This window comes from Plutella xylostella, chromosome 7, assembly GCF_932276165.1.
Source record: "Plutella xylostella chromosome 7, ilPluXylo3.1, whole genome shotgun sequence".
NCBI lineage: Eukaryota > Metazoa > Arthropoda > Insecta > Lepidoptera > Plutellidae > Plutella > Plutella xylostella.
In genome coordinates, this window is record NC_063987.1 from 3,639,719 (window position 1) to 3,659,155 (window position 19,437).

At 39.6% G+C, this 19,437-nt stretch overlaps 3 protein-coding genes across 3 annotated transcripts; all 3 read left to right on the forward strand.

Annotated features, from left to right (window-relative positions):
• Positions 1-53: 53 nt before the first annotated feature.
• LOC105386750 lies at positions 54-8,563 on the forward strand. The gene is made up of 12 exons (XM_048622142.1): positions 54-210; positions 1,201-1,590; positions 2,637-2,764; positions 3,504-3,630; positions 3,743-4,000; positions 4,314-4,494; positions 5,190-5,362; positions 5,812-5,952; positions 6,454-6,600; positions 7,015-7,125; positions 7,501-7,683; positions 8,127-8,563. The coding sequence occupies exons 1-12, from the start codon at positions 165-167 to the stop codon at positions 8,342-8,344; spliced, it is 2,103 nt and encodes a 700-aa protein (XP_048478099.1). The 5' UTR covers positions 54-164; the 3' UTR covers positions 8,345-8,563.
• Positions 8,564-9,443: 880 nt separating this feature from the next.
• Positions 9,444-15,656, forward strand: LOC105386768 (trypsin, alkaline C). The gene is made up of 5 exons (XM_048622087.1): positions 9,444-9,631; positions 9,926-10,112; positions 10,438-10,696; positions 14,900-15,055; positions 15,461-15,656. The coding sequence occupies exons 1-5, from the start codon at positions 9,586-9,588 to the stop codon at positions 15,614-15,616; spliced, it is 804 nt and encodes a 267-aa protein (XP_048478044.1). The 5' UTR covers positions 9,444-9,585; the 3' UTR covers positions 15,617-15,656.
• A 124-nt stretch (positions 15,657-15,780) lies between these two features.
• LOC105386779 lies at positions 15,781-18,698 on the forward strand. Its single transcript, XM_038106811.2, has 3 exons — positions 15,781-16,433; positions 17,411-17,845; positions 18,121-18,698. The coding sequence occupies exons 1-3, from the start codon at positions 16,352-16,354 to the stop codon at positions 18,384-18,386; spliced, it is 783 nt and encodes a 260-aa protein (XP_037962739.2). The 5' UTR covers positions 15,781-16,351; the 3' UTR covers positions 18,387-18,698.
• The last annotated feature ends 739 nt before the right edge of the window (positions 18,699-19,437 follow it).

Consider the following 19,437-nt stretch of genomic DNA (forward strand, 5'->3'; position numbering starts at 1 on the left):
ATTGCAGATAGCAAAAGCTAATGTCTCCTCAGCTGTTACTTAGAAAGTCCGTTGACACTGAAGACACTGATAATTTGGGTTATCCTGTTATCTATTATACTATTTATCAGCTCCACCTGTATGGTATTGTCGGGTGCCTGACAGTTCTCTCTAGAGCCGCCACCATGCGGTCGTTGGTAGCCACTGTGGCTCTCGTGGCCATTCTTACAGGTTATTTTTATTTATTTACGTTCAGTGTTGCGTGCTTTGTTGTGTTGTAGGGCTTGTGTAAACCAACCTATAAGTTGGTTTGTTGGAGACTGTGTTTATGTTGGTGTTATTTTGCTGATACAAATTGTAATAATATAGCAGATCAAAAATCACCATCAAATACCTACTTATCGTCATCATTATGCTAAAATCATCTATTGCTGGACATAAGATATAGAGTGCCACTATACCTACTCTGTACCTAAATAAATTGTGTACCGTTCATTAATTGTGTATTATTCTGTTGCAGTTAAGGTTTAGATTTTATTTTAGAATGAAAAAAATACATATTTATATTAGCTACTGAAAATGAGAGAAAGTGGATCTTTCAACAACGGATTTTAGGATTTGATCGGTATTTTCTTGGCGCCGAATTGACTTCATTTCATTACATAGTTCGGTATGTTCCATAGAAGTAAATAAACTAAAGGTATCTATGTGCTAATACATAGATAATAGTAATCGTGGCCATGGTCTGTATAAACCTATGATAATTTTCATAAGTACTTAATAATAATATGGGAACCAATTTAGTTCAGTAGTTACTTAATTAATTACCTAATAAGCTATCAGCTTCCGAGATAATACCTTACATGAACTACCTTAAATACTACCTACCTACATAAAATAGCTTAAACTCCGATCCACCACCAAAACAGTCATTGTTGAAAACAAGTTTCCAAATGTCCCTCCAGCTGTAATTCTGGCCATGTAGCACAGGGCGCTATTAAGACGTGACAAGAGTTCTCCGTCGCGCTCGCTCTTGAGGCTGCGCGATGTGAGTGAGCGCGATGCAAAACTCTTGTCACGTCTTAAATGCGCCGCGTACTAGCCCTTCTGAGCTGAGAGAGAAAATGATTTTAGCATTAAAGCTCACGTATTTTACCTTTTAAATCCTCAATTTGTGCAATAAAGAGTTAGTTAAATAAATATATTTCTACCCATTTCCAGGATCGCAAGCGTCGACGCCGTTTCAATATCTAGACCCCCAGACGTTCAAGACCAGCCTCCACCAAGATGTGACCGTCGTGATCAACCTCGCAGGGTTCCGTGAGAACATCGCCTGCTCCCTTAAAACCCCCCTCGGTGACCAGATCGACTTGTCACCCGATGACGAAGATTCCTATACGACGGAACCCTACCAGCAGCAGGATTCGAAGCAAGGCCGACAGCTACCAGGAATACAGGTCGTTGAGGATGGTGGCGCTAAGATCTCCTGTGGAGTGAAGATCACTGTGTTGTCGGCGGACTACGCAGGGGATTGGGAGATGGTGGCCACTGAGGCTCTACATGGATGGAGCGCTGAAGAGAGGAGGCTGAACTTCACGCTGCATGTTGAAGGTACGTAAGAAGGTAAGGTTTCTATGTATATAATATGTATCTATGACGACTGAATGGTGTAGCGGTTAGTGACCCAGACTACTATGCCGAAGGTCCCGGGTTCGATTCCCGGCTGGTGCAGTTTTTTGTTTAAACACAGATATTTTGTACTCAGGTCTTGGGAGTTTCTAAGTGTATAATATGTATCTATTTATGTATTTGTGTAGATATATCAGCTGTCCGATACCTACCCATATTACAGGCTCTGCCTAGTTTGTGGTCGGATGGCCGTGTGTGAGATGTCCCCACAATATTATATATGTGTTGTTAAGTGAGTACTGTTTTCATATCCATTTATCAGTGTTAGAATTGACTGCCTAGTCTTGGTTTAGTCTTATTATAAAAAAAGATAAGTTGAATGCCTGATTCTCGATGAATCTATTCTTCCACTAATAATCTAAGTCTTATTGACATAGAAACAATGATAAATACCGCAACAAACAATGTATACAATATAATATTATTATCAATCAATAACTCGAGCGTATCAAGTCACGTATACAGATAAGCTTCAAATATTTGGAATTAAGATTACCAAATTGATTACACCAATTAAGTAAAATTAAGTTGATTTAATCCGGAAATAGACAACCTAGACCCATAAACCACCATAATTAGCAAGGTCGTTTTACCTAGACGTAATAGAATCATTTTGTGTAACTATCGGCCAGCAACCAACCAAACGCCACATATCCCCTGAAAAATATATCTCTGGATGCTTTGCGATGAAAACCTGATTATGTGTAGGTTGTTCCAAATATAAAACAGAAATGTAATATAATCGAGAGATAGATACGTAAAGTTTATATTTTCGTAAATGATCTAAACATAGTTTCAAATGATTATGAACGTCAACTTAGAAAGAAATAAATCATTTATATTCGTTGCAAATCATGAAATAAATTGAAAACATCAATAGCTGCGTGAGAATTCAAAAGTAGATTTTCATAAAAGCAAAGCGATGAATCACGAATGCAAACTATAAACAACCTCCTCCCCTATTACAGAGACGGTCCGGACATACCCGTACCACGACGCTGTCGTGGCTGAGGGCAACGAGCTGCAATTACAGCTGGAGATTCCCATGCCTGAGGGATCCATCTGCCAGGTCCAGAGCCCCAACCCGGCCCGCCAGGTATACCAACTAGTTTTAAGGAATGCTTTCAAAAGGAAGGATATAAATGCGCCCGTCAGAACATTTTGCCAAAGGAATTTTGGCCCCAAATTCAAACAGATATATACTCGTATGGTGCCATTTTCATGAGCAGTTGGGCTTTTCCATACGCTAGTAGTTAATAAGTTAATATAATACAAGTCAATGGAAGCGTCCGTAGTCGAGCGGGCCTCAGTGATCGTAACTGATCGCTGGGGTAAAGCAACAACTGACACGGTCAGCCATTGGATGGGTGACCAATTTCAAGTGGTGCTTTTCTGGACGCTTCCGTGCTTCGGACGGCACGTTAAGCCGTGGGTCCCGGTTGCTGCTTCGGCAGCAGTCGTTAAGCCTTGTCAGAGGCCTTCGGGCGGCTTGAAAACATCTGACAGTCGGGTTGCCCACTTACCAGACAACTCTCTCAGCACAAGCTTGCTTGTGTTGAGGTCCACCGACCCGCACTTGGTCAGCGTGGTGGACTAGGCCTAAAACCCTCCCTTCATTGGAAGGAGACCCGTGCCCCAGCAGTGGGGACATAATGGGTCGTGATGATGATGATGAAGTCAATGGTTAGGTCTTATTTTGAAAAGATGGCTCAGGAGTTTTATGCCTCCGTGCTTCTCCAAAGACAAAGAGCCCTTTTTTCGAACACAGAGTTAGTAAAAAATTGTTGTTCATTAGAAAATTTTATATTTATACGATGACTGACTTTGACTTTCAGGTGACAAGTACCAGCCAGGACTGCGGCTTCACCATCCCCGCTGTGCAGCACCAAGATGCAGGCATCTGGGAAATTACGTACGAAGATCGCATCTTTTACAAGGCTACCTTCGAGCTGAATGTTACTTGTAAGTCTTGGAGTTTTATAATAGGATTCGATTGTTTTTAAGTATATGAACGAGTCGAGGAAACTTTTACGTCTTCCCACTGAACGCTTTTAATATTTTTTCCCAATTACAGCTATAATACCTGGTGAGCAGTACAACGTCGAGTTTACGGACAAAACGTCAGTAAACGAAGAAGTTGGGCCAGAAGAAGCTGTGTACTGCACTTTAGTAGACCCGAGCGGTTCCACCGTGTCCCAGAACTTCGGGCGATGCAGATTGGTCCTGGACAAGATCACAAAGGACCACGACGGGTCGTGGTCGATGATGGTGGCGCTGCCTGGGAAGGTTCATCTTACCGAGTTCCCGTTGGTAGTCAGCGTTGTGGATCATGGTAAGATTTGTTTGGATTCTTTTGTAACATCACAAAGACAGAATGCCGAACATAGCTTCGCGTATTCTCCTTGTAGACGAAAAAGCCAAATCTATCAGTAAGTACATCTTAACAAGTTGATGTCTGATGATGACTTCTTTGTACCGTGATATCAATCATATTTAATTCTTTACATTGTAGATGTAGATAAGTACTTATTAACATTTTGATGGCTGATGACTTTCTGTATCTTGTTACCAATCTTTACATTAATCTTTACTTAGTTCACAATGCTATTGACAAACATCTAACACCACATTTCAACGCACTCCAGAACCCAAGCCGCAAGTGGTGACGTCAGTGAGTGTGAACAAGCCGTCGGTCTACCTGTCCTGCTCCGTGGCCACCCAACACCCGGTGAGGCTCTGCAAGTTCCAGAACCCCTCGGGGGAGGTGCTCATAGCCAGTCCGGGGGTGGGGGAGGGGCGGTACAAGTACTATGGAGATGCTCAAAGGTGAGGTTTTTGAAGGAAAGAATTGTATAAAGGCTCGATGGTTAGAAAGTTGAAGACTTCTGGATGACGACAGTGACTTTTTTCGTCCCGCGTTGAGTGAGAATGACGACATATCAGTTGTTAGAATAATATGGTAGGTTTTACTCACGTAGGCAAATCGAAGGTCCAGGGCTCAGCGTAGGGGCCCTCTAGGAAGATGAAATCCAAAGGAATCTTCATGTTCACTCACAAAATTCACTTTGTCGTTTATAATATAGAAAACAAACATAATGGCTAATGGTAGCTGCTAATTAATATTTAACAGATATTTCACAAATTCACTATTAATCAGCTACCAAGCCTTTTCAATCCGATAATTACAACCGCTCCGAATTACAAGGGCAGAACCTTGGCAGAACCACACACGAAGACTGATGACGACTGACATCTTGTCAAAGTAAAAATAACCTACCCCACAAAAAAGTGTTGTCGACCGGTATGATCACGAGTACTATCGACTCAAGTCGATAGTAATTCAATAGAAAAGTCACTAGAATTTTTATGCGTTTTATTACTTTCTTACCTTACCGACAGGGCGCTGATCAAAATGTTATACAAATTACTATCGAATTACGCTATCGACTTGAGCTGACACTACCCGTAATCGCTATTCTGCACGACCAACCAGCTAACCCTCTATCTTCCTTCCTCCACAGCTCCACCTCAGGAGTTCAGAGCTGCGGCCTGGAGCTCACCTCCACCGCCAACTCAGACCTGGGCCTGTGGCGGTGCGGCATCGAGACTGACGAAGCCACGCACTACGGCTTCTTGAAGGTGCTGTGTCCGTGGGCCCTGATGAACCCCGTGATTGCCGCTTCTGTTGTCACTGGTAAGAAAAACCTGGTTTGGTAAAGTCGGTTCATGATTGGGAAAATAGCATAGTACCTACCTACGATTTTAAAAAGCTTTGTTATGATAAATGAATCTATCTATCCATAATACAAGCCCCCAGCCCCATTTTTTTATTTGACAGGCTGAGACGTATACATGGGATGAGACCCCGCAAACAGGCAAACGGACGCAGCACGCTCGATTGATGGTCATGGATAATTTCTAACTTCTCTTCATTTATTTTACTATTTTGTTGACCATACTGTGCCACTTACAAAGCAAACTAGCGCCGCAAATTGAAAAAAAAAACATAACTTCCGTTTGAAAACGTTTTTCCCAAAACTGCCAAGTTTCACGCCCTCTTCATGCTAATTCCATTTTTTTTAACATAGTTCCCTTACCCAGACCCAGAACACTTATTGTAATTAAAATTATTGTTTATTTCAGAGCCGACTCTAACAGCAGCAGACCTGTCTAAAGTGCTGTTCAGAGAGGATGATGCAGTCACAATGAGCTGCAGCGTGCAAGCTTCCATCAAGTACTGCTACTTCAGAGCCGGCAACGGATCTGTCTTCTCAGTCAACCCTGGTAAGTAAGAATAATTATTACAATGATCACATACATTTAGTGATTGCATGAGGAAGAACGAGAACAGAACCTTGTTACAAATCACCGTAAACTCAAAATATATGAAAAAGTCTTGTATTAAATATTCGGTTCAACAGTGAGGCTTCGATGTTTTTTACGCGTTGTTTTTGCGCTCCTCGAAAAGGGTGTCCAGAAATGGATGATGAGATCCTGATGCTAATAAAATTTATACGAAATAAAAATGCATAGGTAAACATAGGCACCTAACAAACCTAACCATCTTATCCATACACCTTCCAGAAACTTCCTTACCCGGCTTCGACGCAGGCGAGTGTTCGATGCGTCTGGAGCGCGTGTCCATGAGGCAACAATGATTTTTATAGAATCACCCAAAGCTTAAAAAGAGCTGCGTCCAGCAATGACTATTGTTAGGTCCTGATTTCAACCTACAATAAAAATGCAAAATAGCACTTAACCATCTTTTATCCATACACCTTCCAGAAACTTCCTCTCCCGGATTCGACGCAGGCGAGTGTTCGATGCGTCTGGAGCGAGTGTCGCTGTTGGACGACGGCGCGTGGAGCTGCCACGCCGGCCTCGTGGACCAGAGCCGGGAGCAGACCGCCAGCCTCAGGGTTCATGTTCGACGTATGTGATGCTAGTGAAGTTAGTTATACACTCTCGAGCAATGAAAAAGTGCAAGTAGCACCAAATTGCTCCTAAACGGCAAAAGCGGTTAATGACAATATATTTTACAGTTCATCAAATTTAATTATCACCAACTACGAAGCGTATAGGTTAAAATTATAAAAAAAAAGTTAAAAAAATTGCTGTTTAAAATTGTAAGGATGTAGGTATAGATGGGAGGAAGCTTGTCTAATACAAACTACTGAAGGCATTTTTATGAAATTGAATAGAATTTTCCTGGTATCCAGGATTAACAGGAAAGTTAACGAAGAATATGTTTGAAATGTAAGTACTTAGGGAGGGGTACTTACTTATACACTTTATTTATGTAGCCATAAAACAAATACAATAAACGTGTTTTAATTTGTTCTGCAGCAAAGATGGCAGTGAGCCAGTTCACGGACACATTGGGAAGACTGGTCGTGCGGGGAGACACGGGCAAGTCCGACCTCGACTACTGCAGATTTGTCCGGATTGATGGACTTGGTAAATATCTTATAAGTACCTATTACTGCTCTACCTACTCAATTTTATTTTAATTGTGAAGTAAGATCGATTTCGAATTTTTGAACCCTATAATTATGATATCCTGGCAGGATCGCTATGTAAGGATGCGAGCCATAAGTAAGACGGTTGATGTGCGAATGACCGTTTATTACTTATGTTGCCACACTACATCTGAAATCGCCATGAAAATTGGTAACTAACTCCAGGATGACGAATGATTAGTTACGTTACGAATAAACAAATTCACCCATTATGACTCTGCTCAAAGCAAACAAATTTTATCGACCAATTCCGCTATCCATAGAACCCGTAAAAATTACCTAATTAACTAAGCTACCAAACCCCTTTCCCCAGGCTTCACCTCCGACAGTACACCCGACCGCTACACATCCGAGAGCAAGTTGAGCTCCGGCTTCTGCTCCATCGTCATCGCACGGCCCACCATCTTGGAACACCACCCCTGGACCGTGGTCGCAAGCAAGGACGGGAGGGAGATCAGCGGCACCACGCAGATGTCTCTGCTGATGCCTGAGATTTGTAAGTTTTGTTATTTTTGTGTTACGCCTTTTTATTTAGTAGGATCATGCCGCGAGGTAGATATTATATGATACATGCGCATTTTGCTTTTATAAAATTATGATAAAATCTGAACGGTGAGCACGGGGCGCATTTAAGACGTGACAAAAGTTGTCCATCGCGCTCACTCACATCGCGCAGCCTCAAGAGCGACCGCGACGAGAAATTTTGTCAGTTTTGCCGAATAGCGGTAGAGCTGCATGTAGCACGCACCAATGGCGTCGCGAAGTTTTGACACATCACATAACACCCGTGCCTCAACCCGCACGTATCTATAAAGTTTCTTCTGCGTGCAAAAAATATCAAATCTCTCCTTCACAGACCAAGACCAGAGACCACTCAGACCACTATTCTCAACCTTTGCCAGAAACCTTATAAGTACCTAATCTCAACATTCCTTTCAGTCTACAACCGAAACGGCTTATCCTCACTCTTATGGTTACTAATCTTGGCGGTCCTTCCCGCTGTGGTGATGGTCCTACTGCTGTCCAACCGTCGCGGCCGCGAGTGGACCGCCAGGCGTGCCTCGAGCATCCGGTCCAGCTTCCGTAGACCCACCAGCTATAACACCACGCCGGTGGTCGCTGATTCCAAGGAGGTCACCAAAGTACCGCTGGAGTAGAAAGTTTATAAACTGCTGCTATTATTTAAGTTAACTTCTTAAATAATATCGGGACAGGCAAGAAACGAAAATTTATATTTAAAAAATAAATGTCCATAAAATTGTGAGGCCTTGTTGATATTGTTGTAACTATAGTGATAATATAATTGCATTTAATTAAACAACTATGTATATCTGCCTACCTAACTATCTACTAATAAATATTTGTATGAATACCTACCTACTTTGTTTGTGTCCTTTCTGAAAGAATCCGCCACCACTACTTGTAGAATAGCTGCGAATTTGTTCCACACGCAAAGTGTATTATGTAGTGCATCACGATGTCTATTGTTAACCGAGATACTGACTTTATAATAAGTAGGTGACTATTCCACGAAGTCCCAATATGCCACTCCAAAATACGTTTACTCCATCACTTATGAAGTGGACAGTGGACATCGTGACTAGGAATGTAGGACGTCCTTTAAGGTGGGACATATTTCTTGGCTTAAGTACAAAAAAGCAAGTTTTCATTGGATCCAGCGGCCTGTTTCTTGAAGGAGTGGAATGACAAATAATACCAAGTGTGGTAAAAAATAATGTAACGACCCAACGCCTCTACAGACTAACACTGTTGCAAAAAAGGTCAAAATTTGCGAAAAAATTATATCATTCTCCATAGTAAAAATTCACGTAACAACAAAGTTTCTATGGTTCATTTTTTCGCGAATTTTGACATTCTGATTTAATTTTTGGGCTTAGATATAACATGGTGCACACGTAGGTTTTTGCTTCGTATACCCTTTATGCAACGCTACACCCTTTATAAGTCTAATTAACTGCCAGTTTCAATAACTCTATCTACCGATCACTGGCAGTTCCTTTCATACGATTTTGACAGGCTGTAACTTTGAATGTCTCAAAATAGTATGAAAGTAAGTCATCGGTAGATAAAATAATGAAACTGGCAGTAAAAGTCTGATTAAAACAATGTCTCTGATTAGCTTACCATGCACGAGTTATAGGTATCAATTTATTAATCCAGTCCAAATAAGTCAAGACTAGTACGAAGGGACGCAACATCAGCTATCAGATAAGTAGCAATTTGATAATTTATGTTATAAAATAAACAAGATATAATATAGCGATTGCGATTAATCCAGTATTAAATTATTATAAGCCAAATATGCCGTGTTTTCGTGGTGTTCTATAAGTGTAATCTGTTTATTTAAAGTTTGCTGTAACTATTCGGACATTTGAAAATGAAGGCGATAATTTTAAGCGTATTTTTGGTCACTTTAACTAATGGTAAGTATTTTTGAACAAGTGATTTTGTGATGCTGAATGGAATTGTCATGTTACATAGCGTTACATTGCTATTTATTGAACATGGAATGGTTATCAGAGGTAAAATGATCTATTTACCCGTTTGAGAGAATAAGGGCGGTGGGGTTGTAGGTCATTGTTCCACAAGTCTTGAGCTTTGCAGGATTTTTTAGAAAGAGTAGCTTTAGCTTTTTAACTCCCCAGCCCACGTCGAAATGTCCACTATATTTATGTATGTATACCTAATAAAAACCCTAATCTCCAATACTCTTACAGCATCCCTCCTCTCAAGATCCTATCAGCGGATATCAGGAGGCACCTCGGCACCCATCAACGCATATCCATTCGCCGCTGCCCTGATCACCAACGCTGGGGCTGGCTCCTACCAGCAGGCGTGTGGCGGGTCCATCCTCACTGACTCAGCTATCCTGACTGCCGCCTCTTGTTTCCACACCGAAGGAGTGTAAGTTAGTCGTAGAGGTTTGTTCTTTATCGTTATCGTCAACTCGTCATCGTTAGATGCTGGATAGAGGCCCTCATGCAAAATATGTTCTCGGTCGTTCTAATCCAGCAAGGCACCGGCTAGCTTTCTAAATTGCCAGTGGCCTTATCCAACCAAAAAAAATCATCATCGTGCGCTAATAACATAACCATGCTGGAGACAATCTTGGAGCACCATAATACAATATCCTCGGCCCCTCATTCACCCACTACCGGCTACCTACCTATCTGTCAAGGGTCATCACCACACTTGCAAAAGTAAATAACATTTATTTGTCTTCCTGCAGAGAGCACCCGATCCACTGGTCGCGAGCTAGAGTAGGCTCCGTATACGCAAACTCTGGCGGAGTGACACACCTCATTCGTCTCATTTCCCGCCACCCCTCCTACAACTGGAGAGAGGGAGACGGCGATATCGCCGTGTTGCGTCTCACGTTCCCTCTGGCTCTGGGCCCGAGTGTCTCCGCTGTGAATATCGCTGGCGGCGCGTATCCTGATCTGGAGAATCAGCAACCTATTGATGCTATTGGTTGGGGCTTGCTTTCCGTGAGTAGAGTTTGTTTATTTGACCATTATCATCCCTACCACTAGAGGCTTATACCCAGCAGTGGGCAGATACGGGCTGATAACGATGATGATGATGATGATCCCTACCCTACCCTAAAGAATATTCATATCTAGTAATAGGATGGATTCATATAAAACCCGAATCTTGCCCTAGGCTAGAAGTAGTATTCCATGCTCGCTGAACCCCTGTCATATAATTATCTTTCTTGTCATGTAAAACACTATTTATGTAGATTGCTCGAATTACAAGTTAAAACTCTTGTAATATCATCTTGAAATTGTCCGTTTATGTCAATGTTTGTATAGGGCTGTTATATCACTCTGCGTATCTGACTACATATCGACGGTGGAAAGGCAAAATGGTTTAAGCGCCATGACATAAAATGTTCACCAGAGCGATTTAAAGTTTGAAATTTTCGAAAAAAAATCATATCTCTGTAATTATTCTAGCTATGGCTTTGAAAATTAAAATACGTTAAATTGAAATAGTTTTCTATGTTATTCTGTATATAAAATGAATGTACATATTCTATTTACTGAAATAAGGGACATAAGACATAGGCATCTGAAATCTCAGTCTGGTAAAATTGGCTTAAACGACATTAACATTTTAATTAAATACAAGTAAAAACAATTTAAACACCAAGGAGATTTAACCATCACACCAGGATAATGTTTTATAATAATTTATGTTACTTTAAACATTCCATAAGAATAAATTAACCGCCAGACTAAGGCAATTTATATCTAAGATGAATGACTTAAAGAATAAATGAACTTATAATTGGACCTCAGAACTCGAGAACGGTTGAACCGATTTTGGTCTAGAAACATTTGTGGAAGTCCAGGGAAGGTATAAAAGGTAAGAAGGGTAGGGTAGGGTAGGGTAGGGTAGGGTAGGGTAGGGTAGGGTAGGGTAGGGTAGGGTAGGGTAGGATAGGGTAGGGTAGGGTAAGAAGCGGTACCTGCGGGCCAGCTAGATTGAAAACAAAAAATTCATAATATCTCACCAAGTCGAGCAAAGAAGCGGCATGGCCGTACCTTTTCTCGAAGCATTATTTTATTATAAACTTTATTAACATATTGTTCACCGCGAAATCACTTTGAGATTGAGATCCAAGTGATCAGCAGGTTTACTTATTCATTAATTAATAATCATAATCCAACCGACATTTCTTCGTCCGTCTCTATGCCACCATTCTGTCACCGCCTTTGTCCACCTTCCGTCCTGCCTTCGAGCCAAGTTTCCTGCCGACTCCCATTTCAGTTCCGTGACCTGCATACCGACGTCGAAGACTTTTGTCTTTTGGTGATTTACCACGCTGGGAATACGGTCTGTAAGCGAAATTCTTAACATGGATCGCTCCATAGCTCTCTGTGCAACTCTGATTCGGTGCACAGTTTCCTTGGTCAGCGTCCATGTATCGGCACCGTATGTTAGTGTGGGCAAGACACATAAGCAATTATCAATCCATAAGCAGCGTCGCTCGCTTTAAACTATCTGTCAGATTCATACAAGATACGCTAGATTTGATAAGCAAGCGACGATGCTTTAGGATTGTTAATGGCTAAGTTTTAGTGGTGGTAACCCCAAAGGACTATCACAATGTGAGTTGGGTCTCACCCGACAGCCGGACCGAGAACCAAATCGACCGACGATTAGTCGAAAATGGAGACACTTCTGGATGTTAGGAATAAGAGGGTTGCTGATGTCAATAGTGATCACCACTTAGTCAATGGAAAAATGTGCTTGAAGATAGCGGGAGTTTAGGAGCAGGCCACAAGATCTGCCAAAGGTGTTGTGTAAATAAGCTGCAGGACCCACAAGTTAGAAGAAAACTTAGTATCCAGATCGGCAACAACTGGCATCAAAGACGTGTTGTTAAAAATTTGCGAAGAAATAATAAGGCACAAGGAACACTTAAAGAATGAATGGATGTCTAAAGAAACATGGGATATGATCAACCATCAAGGAAGACTTAACGTCGAACTAGACGACCATTCTAAAGAAGCACTTGCGTACGAGTATTTTCTTTGTGAACTTAATATCAAACGAAATTTATAAAAGGACAAACGCTGCTAGGGGTAACCCTATATCCAGCGATGGTCTCATCGGCTGCCATAGGAAACATGAAGGATCTATACAAAGCATCTTGAAGAACATTGCAACAAAACCCAGGATATCTACTTGTTACTATGAAAGATTGACTTTCAAGATGGTATGGCCACATTGCCGAAGTTTTTAATGATCCTAACCACCACCTGGGGAGTTGGATGCAGATGCAAATATACCAGGAGCATCTTGTATCTTGATGCATAATCGTAATCATTATGATTAATAAAATCGGCAGGTCTTACAGGCTAGTCAGAGGCCTTCGGGTGGCTTAAAAAGTCTGACAGTTGGGTAGCCCACTTACCCGAAAACTCTCTCAGCACAAGATTGCTTGTGTTGGGGCCCAATAACCCGCGCTAGGCCAACGTGGTAGACTAGGCCTCAACCATTCCTTCATTGGAAGGAGACCCGTGCCCCAGGAGTGGGGACGTAATGGTTCGTGATGAGATTTATGACTATCCTGCATCTTGACAGAAATTTAAATATCCAACCCCCGAATAAGACGAATTGATACGGACCATACGATCGCTGAAGAGTGGCAAAGTACCAGGGAACGATGGATTTCCTACGGTGGCATAAAAAGCAGGATAGATGGAATATACCAGATATTGCACTCTTCAGCGATGGAGGATGATGAAGTGAAGTTAGAGAAAAGTTAATTTAATTCATGTCCAACTTTTTCCTATAAGGTTTGCTTTTCGTTGAAATACTTTATTCTGAAAATTATGGGATACAAACAGGTCGTGGTACTCGTGGTCACTGGTCTTCTATTTCGTATAATTACCTAACAATTATCAAAATCGGTTAAGTTGATCCAGAGATTTGCGCTTGGGAACACATTTTCGGTTAGATTTTTATATAGATAAGAAATCCTGTTTCTGACTAGATTTCGATATAAATTATTTATAAGTTTATTTATGATATATAATTATTATTTTGTATAAAAAGTAATGTCATGTTAATACAATACAAATATTTTACATTAAGAACCATATTGTCATAGAAAAAATATTTTATAAAAAATAAATATTTGGTTGGATCCTTTTAGAGAAACGTTAAAATTCCCTACTTGCATAGAAACAGCAATTTAGGCGAAAGGATCCAAGTGCATATTTATAACTCAATAAATATTAATTATAGCAACACTATTATTTAGAACCTGTGTAAAGAGTAATATAATAGATATCATAATTTAATGTAGTTATCGGTGATATAATCAAAAAATATTTACAGTTTTATACTGGCGAACGAATCTGAGTTTGTACCTACGTAATTACGCTGCGCACGCGGCGCCAACTGTCGCATAGACGCACGTCCTCTCCCAATGAACGTCCCGGCGGGGTGCTGAAGCGACACCTTTCCAACCGGTCCTATTTATATTATTGGCGTTTTCACACAATATCCTTCTGGATATAACAGCTTAAACACCATAGACCGCTTCATTGCGATTCTTTTGAATTGTTTTATATCACTTATATCAATTATCTACAAATCGCAAAAAGCTGCTTAAGTGCCAATTGTACCACTAAACAGATTTAGGTAAAGTTGTATTAACCGCCAAACGCCGCGAGTAAGGCTGACTGGTAAAATGGTTCAAGTGCCAGTATGGCTTCAAATTACAAAATTGTAAAATGTGTTAAGTGATTTTATGTTATTTTTGACCAGAAGGCATTTTGTTTTATATCAATTACGCAATCAGGTAGGTCGCTTAAGTAACTAATGATACAAATTCACATTAGTTCAAAATGAATTAAGTCACAATGTTTTACTGTTTTAGTGAGGGTACAATGTTTTATATAACTTTAGTTTTGATCAAGTATGTTTGAACATACAAATGACTAAAAAAGTGGCTCTTAATACAAGAAAAAAGTATTAAGATTTCCAAAATCACCGTTGTCTTAAGCGCCAAAAAGTGCTCAGATCGAAACGAGACCCGCACCATTCGAAAGAGAAAAATCAGGCGATTCCAACGGTATATATAACTCATATTCGCCAAAAGTGGCGGATAATACATTTTGCCTTTCCACCGTCGATATGTTCTTCCTCTCTAAAACCCCTTACCTTGACAGGAAGGTGGAGACTCCTCCATAGCGCTCCGCTCCGTACAGTTCTGGGCAGTGGACCGGCAGCTGTGCCGGCAGCGGTACGCGGCACGAGGGTTCACTGTCACCGACAACATGGTCTGTGCCGGCTGGCTCGATGTCGGCGTCAAGGCTCAGTGTGAGGTGAGAGCCCGAAAGCAGGGATTCTTAGCTATGGCATCATAGACGACAAGACCGCGAGCACCAACACGACGTTTTCAATAGGTAGTATAGGTATTACCTATTGAGGTACGCCGTTTCTTCTCACACGGGCGTATATCAATACCTTACCTATCAGCAATAATCATGCGATTATTGCATTTTCACTGATCTAGGTAGGTAGTTGTAGTGGATGTTGGATTCACAGGCCACCGGGAAACTACTTATGAATTACCTAGCATGAGCATGAGCTGTAGTACAAAAGTATTGTCACAGCTACCTTTCTGCCCACCCTTAAAGTCATAGGCCATAAGGTGAGTGCGATAAACTTTTATCAAAGCATATATTGTACCCCAAGCTCCAGATGGACTAAACCACAATTCTCCCCAGGGCGACACCGGCTCCCCGCTCCTCCACAACGGCGTGGTGGTGGGGGTCTACTCCCAGACGGCGGGCGAGTGCGCCGAGGGCCGCTACCCCGGCATCAACACGCGGGTCTCCGCGTACACGTCGTGGATCATACAGGAGGTCAGGACGCAGCTGTGAGGAGGGTTAGGGTTAATAAATTATTTGGTTTGCTTAAGGATTTGGTGGTTTAATTTCAGATCACTGCCTAAGATATTTTTATGCGTATTATAAGCAATATATACTTATAGGCGTAACTAAATGTATGTTCTTAATGATGGAATTAGCGTGAGGGACCGATTTACACAGCAGAGAGTTTTTTTTTAATTTTAGGTCCTACTTGTGAAGCCTATTAAGTCGTTTTGAGATACAAACTAAATTCAACCAATACGTTGGTAAATATTACTTATTATTATAGGTACGATTCAAGAATCAAAACGTAAATATATCGCTTCAGATCACTTCAAATGATAGATTAGATAGATGTAGATTTGTATTTTGTAGATAGTTGTCCACTTCAACGCTCAGTTTACTGACTAAGACACAGTGCGCAACACCGAAATGCCTGTAAGGCTACTGTAATTACTAGATATTATTCCTGGAAAATATGTAATAAAAATCAAGTAAACTGTTTTTCTGTTCAATAAATTCGGAGACAAGAACATACCTTCTCAATCTTTTCATATCTCATACAAGTAACAGAACTCAAAGTAAATAACCATAACCAATCGAATACGATTTACCGTCAACAATATAAAATTTTGGTCAGTCTGAAAACACGCGTCTTTATCCTAAGTACCTACGTGCTTGACAATTATTATACGGAGTTCCTTCAATGGCTGCGAACATCATCAGTCTTCACAACTGAAAGGAAACATGCTAACGTATCGGCATTTATTGGTTTTCAGTATGTGTGTAATTAAATGCTCGACTGATAGTGCGGCTCACGACATTCACAGTAAGTACAAACACTAACTACTTTTGTATTACCAGATAAGTATTTTTTCGTGACTTAAAAATAATGTTTGCTATATGTCTGGCCCTATAAATGGAATGATTAGATTGTAGTGTTTTTTTTATTGCATAATAAATATGTACCTACGTAATTATTGATAGTTGTAATGATCAATATGATATAAAATATTACGAGAATAGAATAAGGATATTTGGTCTTTAATGTATGAAACATAGACATAACTACGTAAAGTATAGGTATCTAGTATGTCCATGTAAAATAATGATATCTGCAGATTACCGATACACTAGTGAAATACTTATTTATGATCGATTTGATAGATAGTGATAAAAGCGGATAATCCCTGAATAATTAACAGGCGAAGTTATTGAAAGTTAGTACATTATGATATAGAAATATTTATGTGATACGATAGGTATTATGCATGATTTGTCTATAGTCTGTATTTATAATATGAACAGCTGTTTTATATATGTATAGATACCATACATATGTGGATGTGTGACTGGCGTAATACTATATTTTATAGTATGTTTGTATAGTAATGAATGGTTGTAAATTTGTTAAAGATATTTGAAGTAAGTAATGCGTTTTAATTTCGCCTTCAGTAAAATTACCATAAAATTTGTCGTATTCATCAAGGTTAATTCAAGATGTATGGATATTTGTAACGCACGATGTATTTTGAATAACTATTGTCTTTCATTCGTCACCTCCTCTTATAATAGGCCAAAATTGTTTAGATGTCGAACCTATCCTTTATAATACTTCTTATATCTTAATCTCTTCTATGAAAGTTCAAATTATAAATACAATAGCGAACTGAAGTGCATTTATTTTTCTAAAAATCTATGGCTGGAACAGTATTAATCTCGGTAATCGGTTCTTCGACAGATATAACAAGAATGAATTAATGACTGAAAGAATCATATAATTAATTATTCATATAATATTTACAGGTGCAATTAAAATAGGCAAGAGAAACCACTTAATCGAGTGTTCACTGGGAAATATCGTTCAAATTTGTGTACCAAATGCACTTAAAAACATAAATCTAAATTATGAATATTACATGAATACGCCAAGCGGTGAGAATATCAAACTAGATGATAAAATCTATAATTATTATTGCAATAATGAAAATAGCGTATTTACAAACGAATTAACCGATGAATATAATAATGAAAACATACAAATAGACGTGATAGATTCTTATAATGATGAAGATGCTTTGGAAAGGGAAAAATCACAGAATCTTACTGAAGATAAACAGACAATTAATATAGGACCGTTACGAGCACAAGACCACGGCAACTGGATTATATCAAAGTACTACAGAAATGAGCGAAATGAGTTGGTTGAAGAATATCAAACGATTTCCATAATTATCATAGGTGAGTCACACACAGATATTATAGCAAATAACTGGTTGATGGTGAGGAAACCCCTATAGGGGTATATTATGTGAATTAAACAATCGTATTATAGCTTATTTTGCACAACAGTAGCGCTATCTACTGGTACTGGGAAAGTAAATAAGTACATAGACAACTTTTACACTCACAAAATGCCTCCAGTATTCATTAAAACTTTGCTTGTTACTTTGACAAGGTGCAGAAGTGTATCAATAACAACTGCAACTTTACAATAAATAACCTTTTTTTTGCAGAAAGAATCCCTTCCCAGCCACAGTTTATAACTCTTCAAACGGGAGATGACTTTCACCTAAGCTTCCCGTACTCCCTTCCGAACCTTGAGACATGCCAGCTATTATCCAAAACAGCTGATAGATATTACGAACGAGACCAAAATAGATTGAACCTTTGTGGCTATGTAGTGAAGAGTGTTACCAAAGAAGATATAGGGCTTTGGGAGATCAAGGCATCTGGTGATATAGAGTATGCGACCAGTGTATACTTGGATGTTTCAGGTTGAACATAAAAGCTAATGTAAATTATGATTTATGATGATAAATAGTGCAAATTCTTTGCTACCACCATCTAGCGAAGATTTATGGAACTATTTTGCAGTCACTTTTACTTATGCATGGATGGCCTTACCACAAAAGCTAGACACACGTAGGACGTAGGTATATGATAAGCGGTGTCAAACTCTTTAATTAAACGTGCGTTAAAAATATATATTATTTTATGTTATAGACCTAATTAAGCTATGCTAACTAGATTAAAACTTGTTTTTTGTAAGTAGTTCCAATTTTATTATCAGTTCAATACTTAAATATTTACACTCTTATTTAATTAATTATTACTAAAATACAAACCTAGGTTTTATTACTGTATACATTTTACATAAACATCACGTTTATCTCAAAATAATTTACAAAGTAACCTACTTTTTACTTTCACAGTCTGTATGTTTTTATTTTATTTGAAACGGACAAGTCCAAATTCCAGATCTTAAACTATAATTATAATCGTGTACTATTTCTTAAATTCATTGCAACTTAGTCTGCATTTAAAGTGTTATTGTTAAAGTATGAATTTTATCTAATGGTATATCTGTATATTCTATTCATGTTTTCATGTCAAAGACGGCGGCAAGACTATACAATAGAAGAAAAATAACACATTCGACTTTGTAATAAAATAACAAGTCATTGAACCATACAAAATTATGTTTGCATTCGTAAAAAAAAACCATTAGGTAGTTCCATTGATGAATTCACTTTTCAGAAACGTAGCCTAAGTAGCCGTAAGTCTATTCAGCATAGATAGTTATTACCACGCATTAGTTACCACGAGTTTTATTTTTGTTTCATATGTATAATCCGGTAAACCTCCGTTCATGAAGGGAAATCTATTTTCCGCTATTTTTCAACATTAAGGCCGCGTCCACGACGCTATCGATTTGTACGTTGCTTGTTCTCTGTCATAGAGTAAGGCCCGGGTCTCCTATTTACGCCGTAGATCGCGTCCGGCGTCACGCCGTAGGCCGCGTCACGATGCTCATTATGTCTACGCGAGAC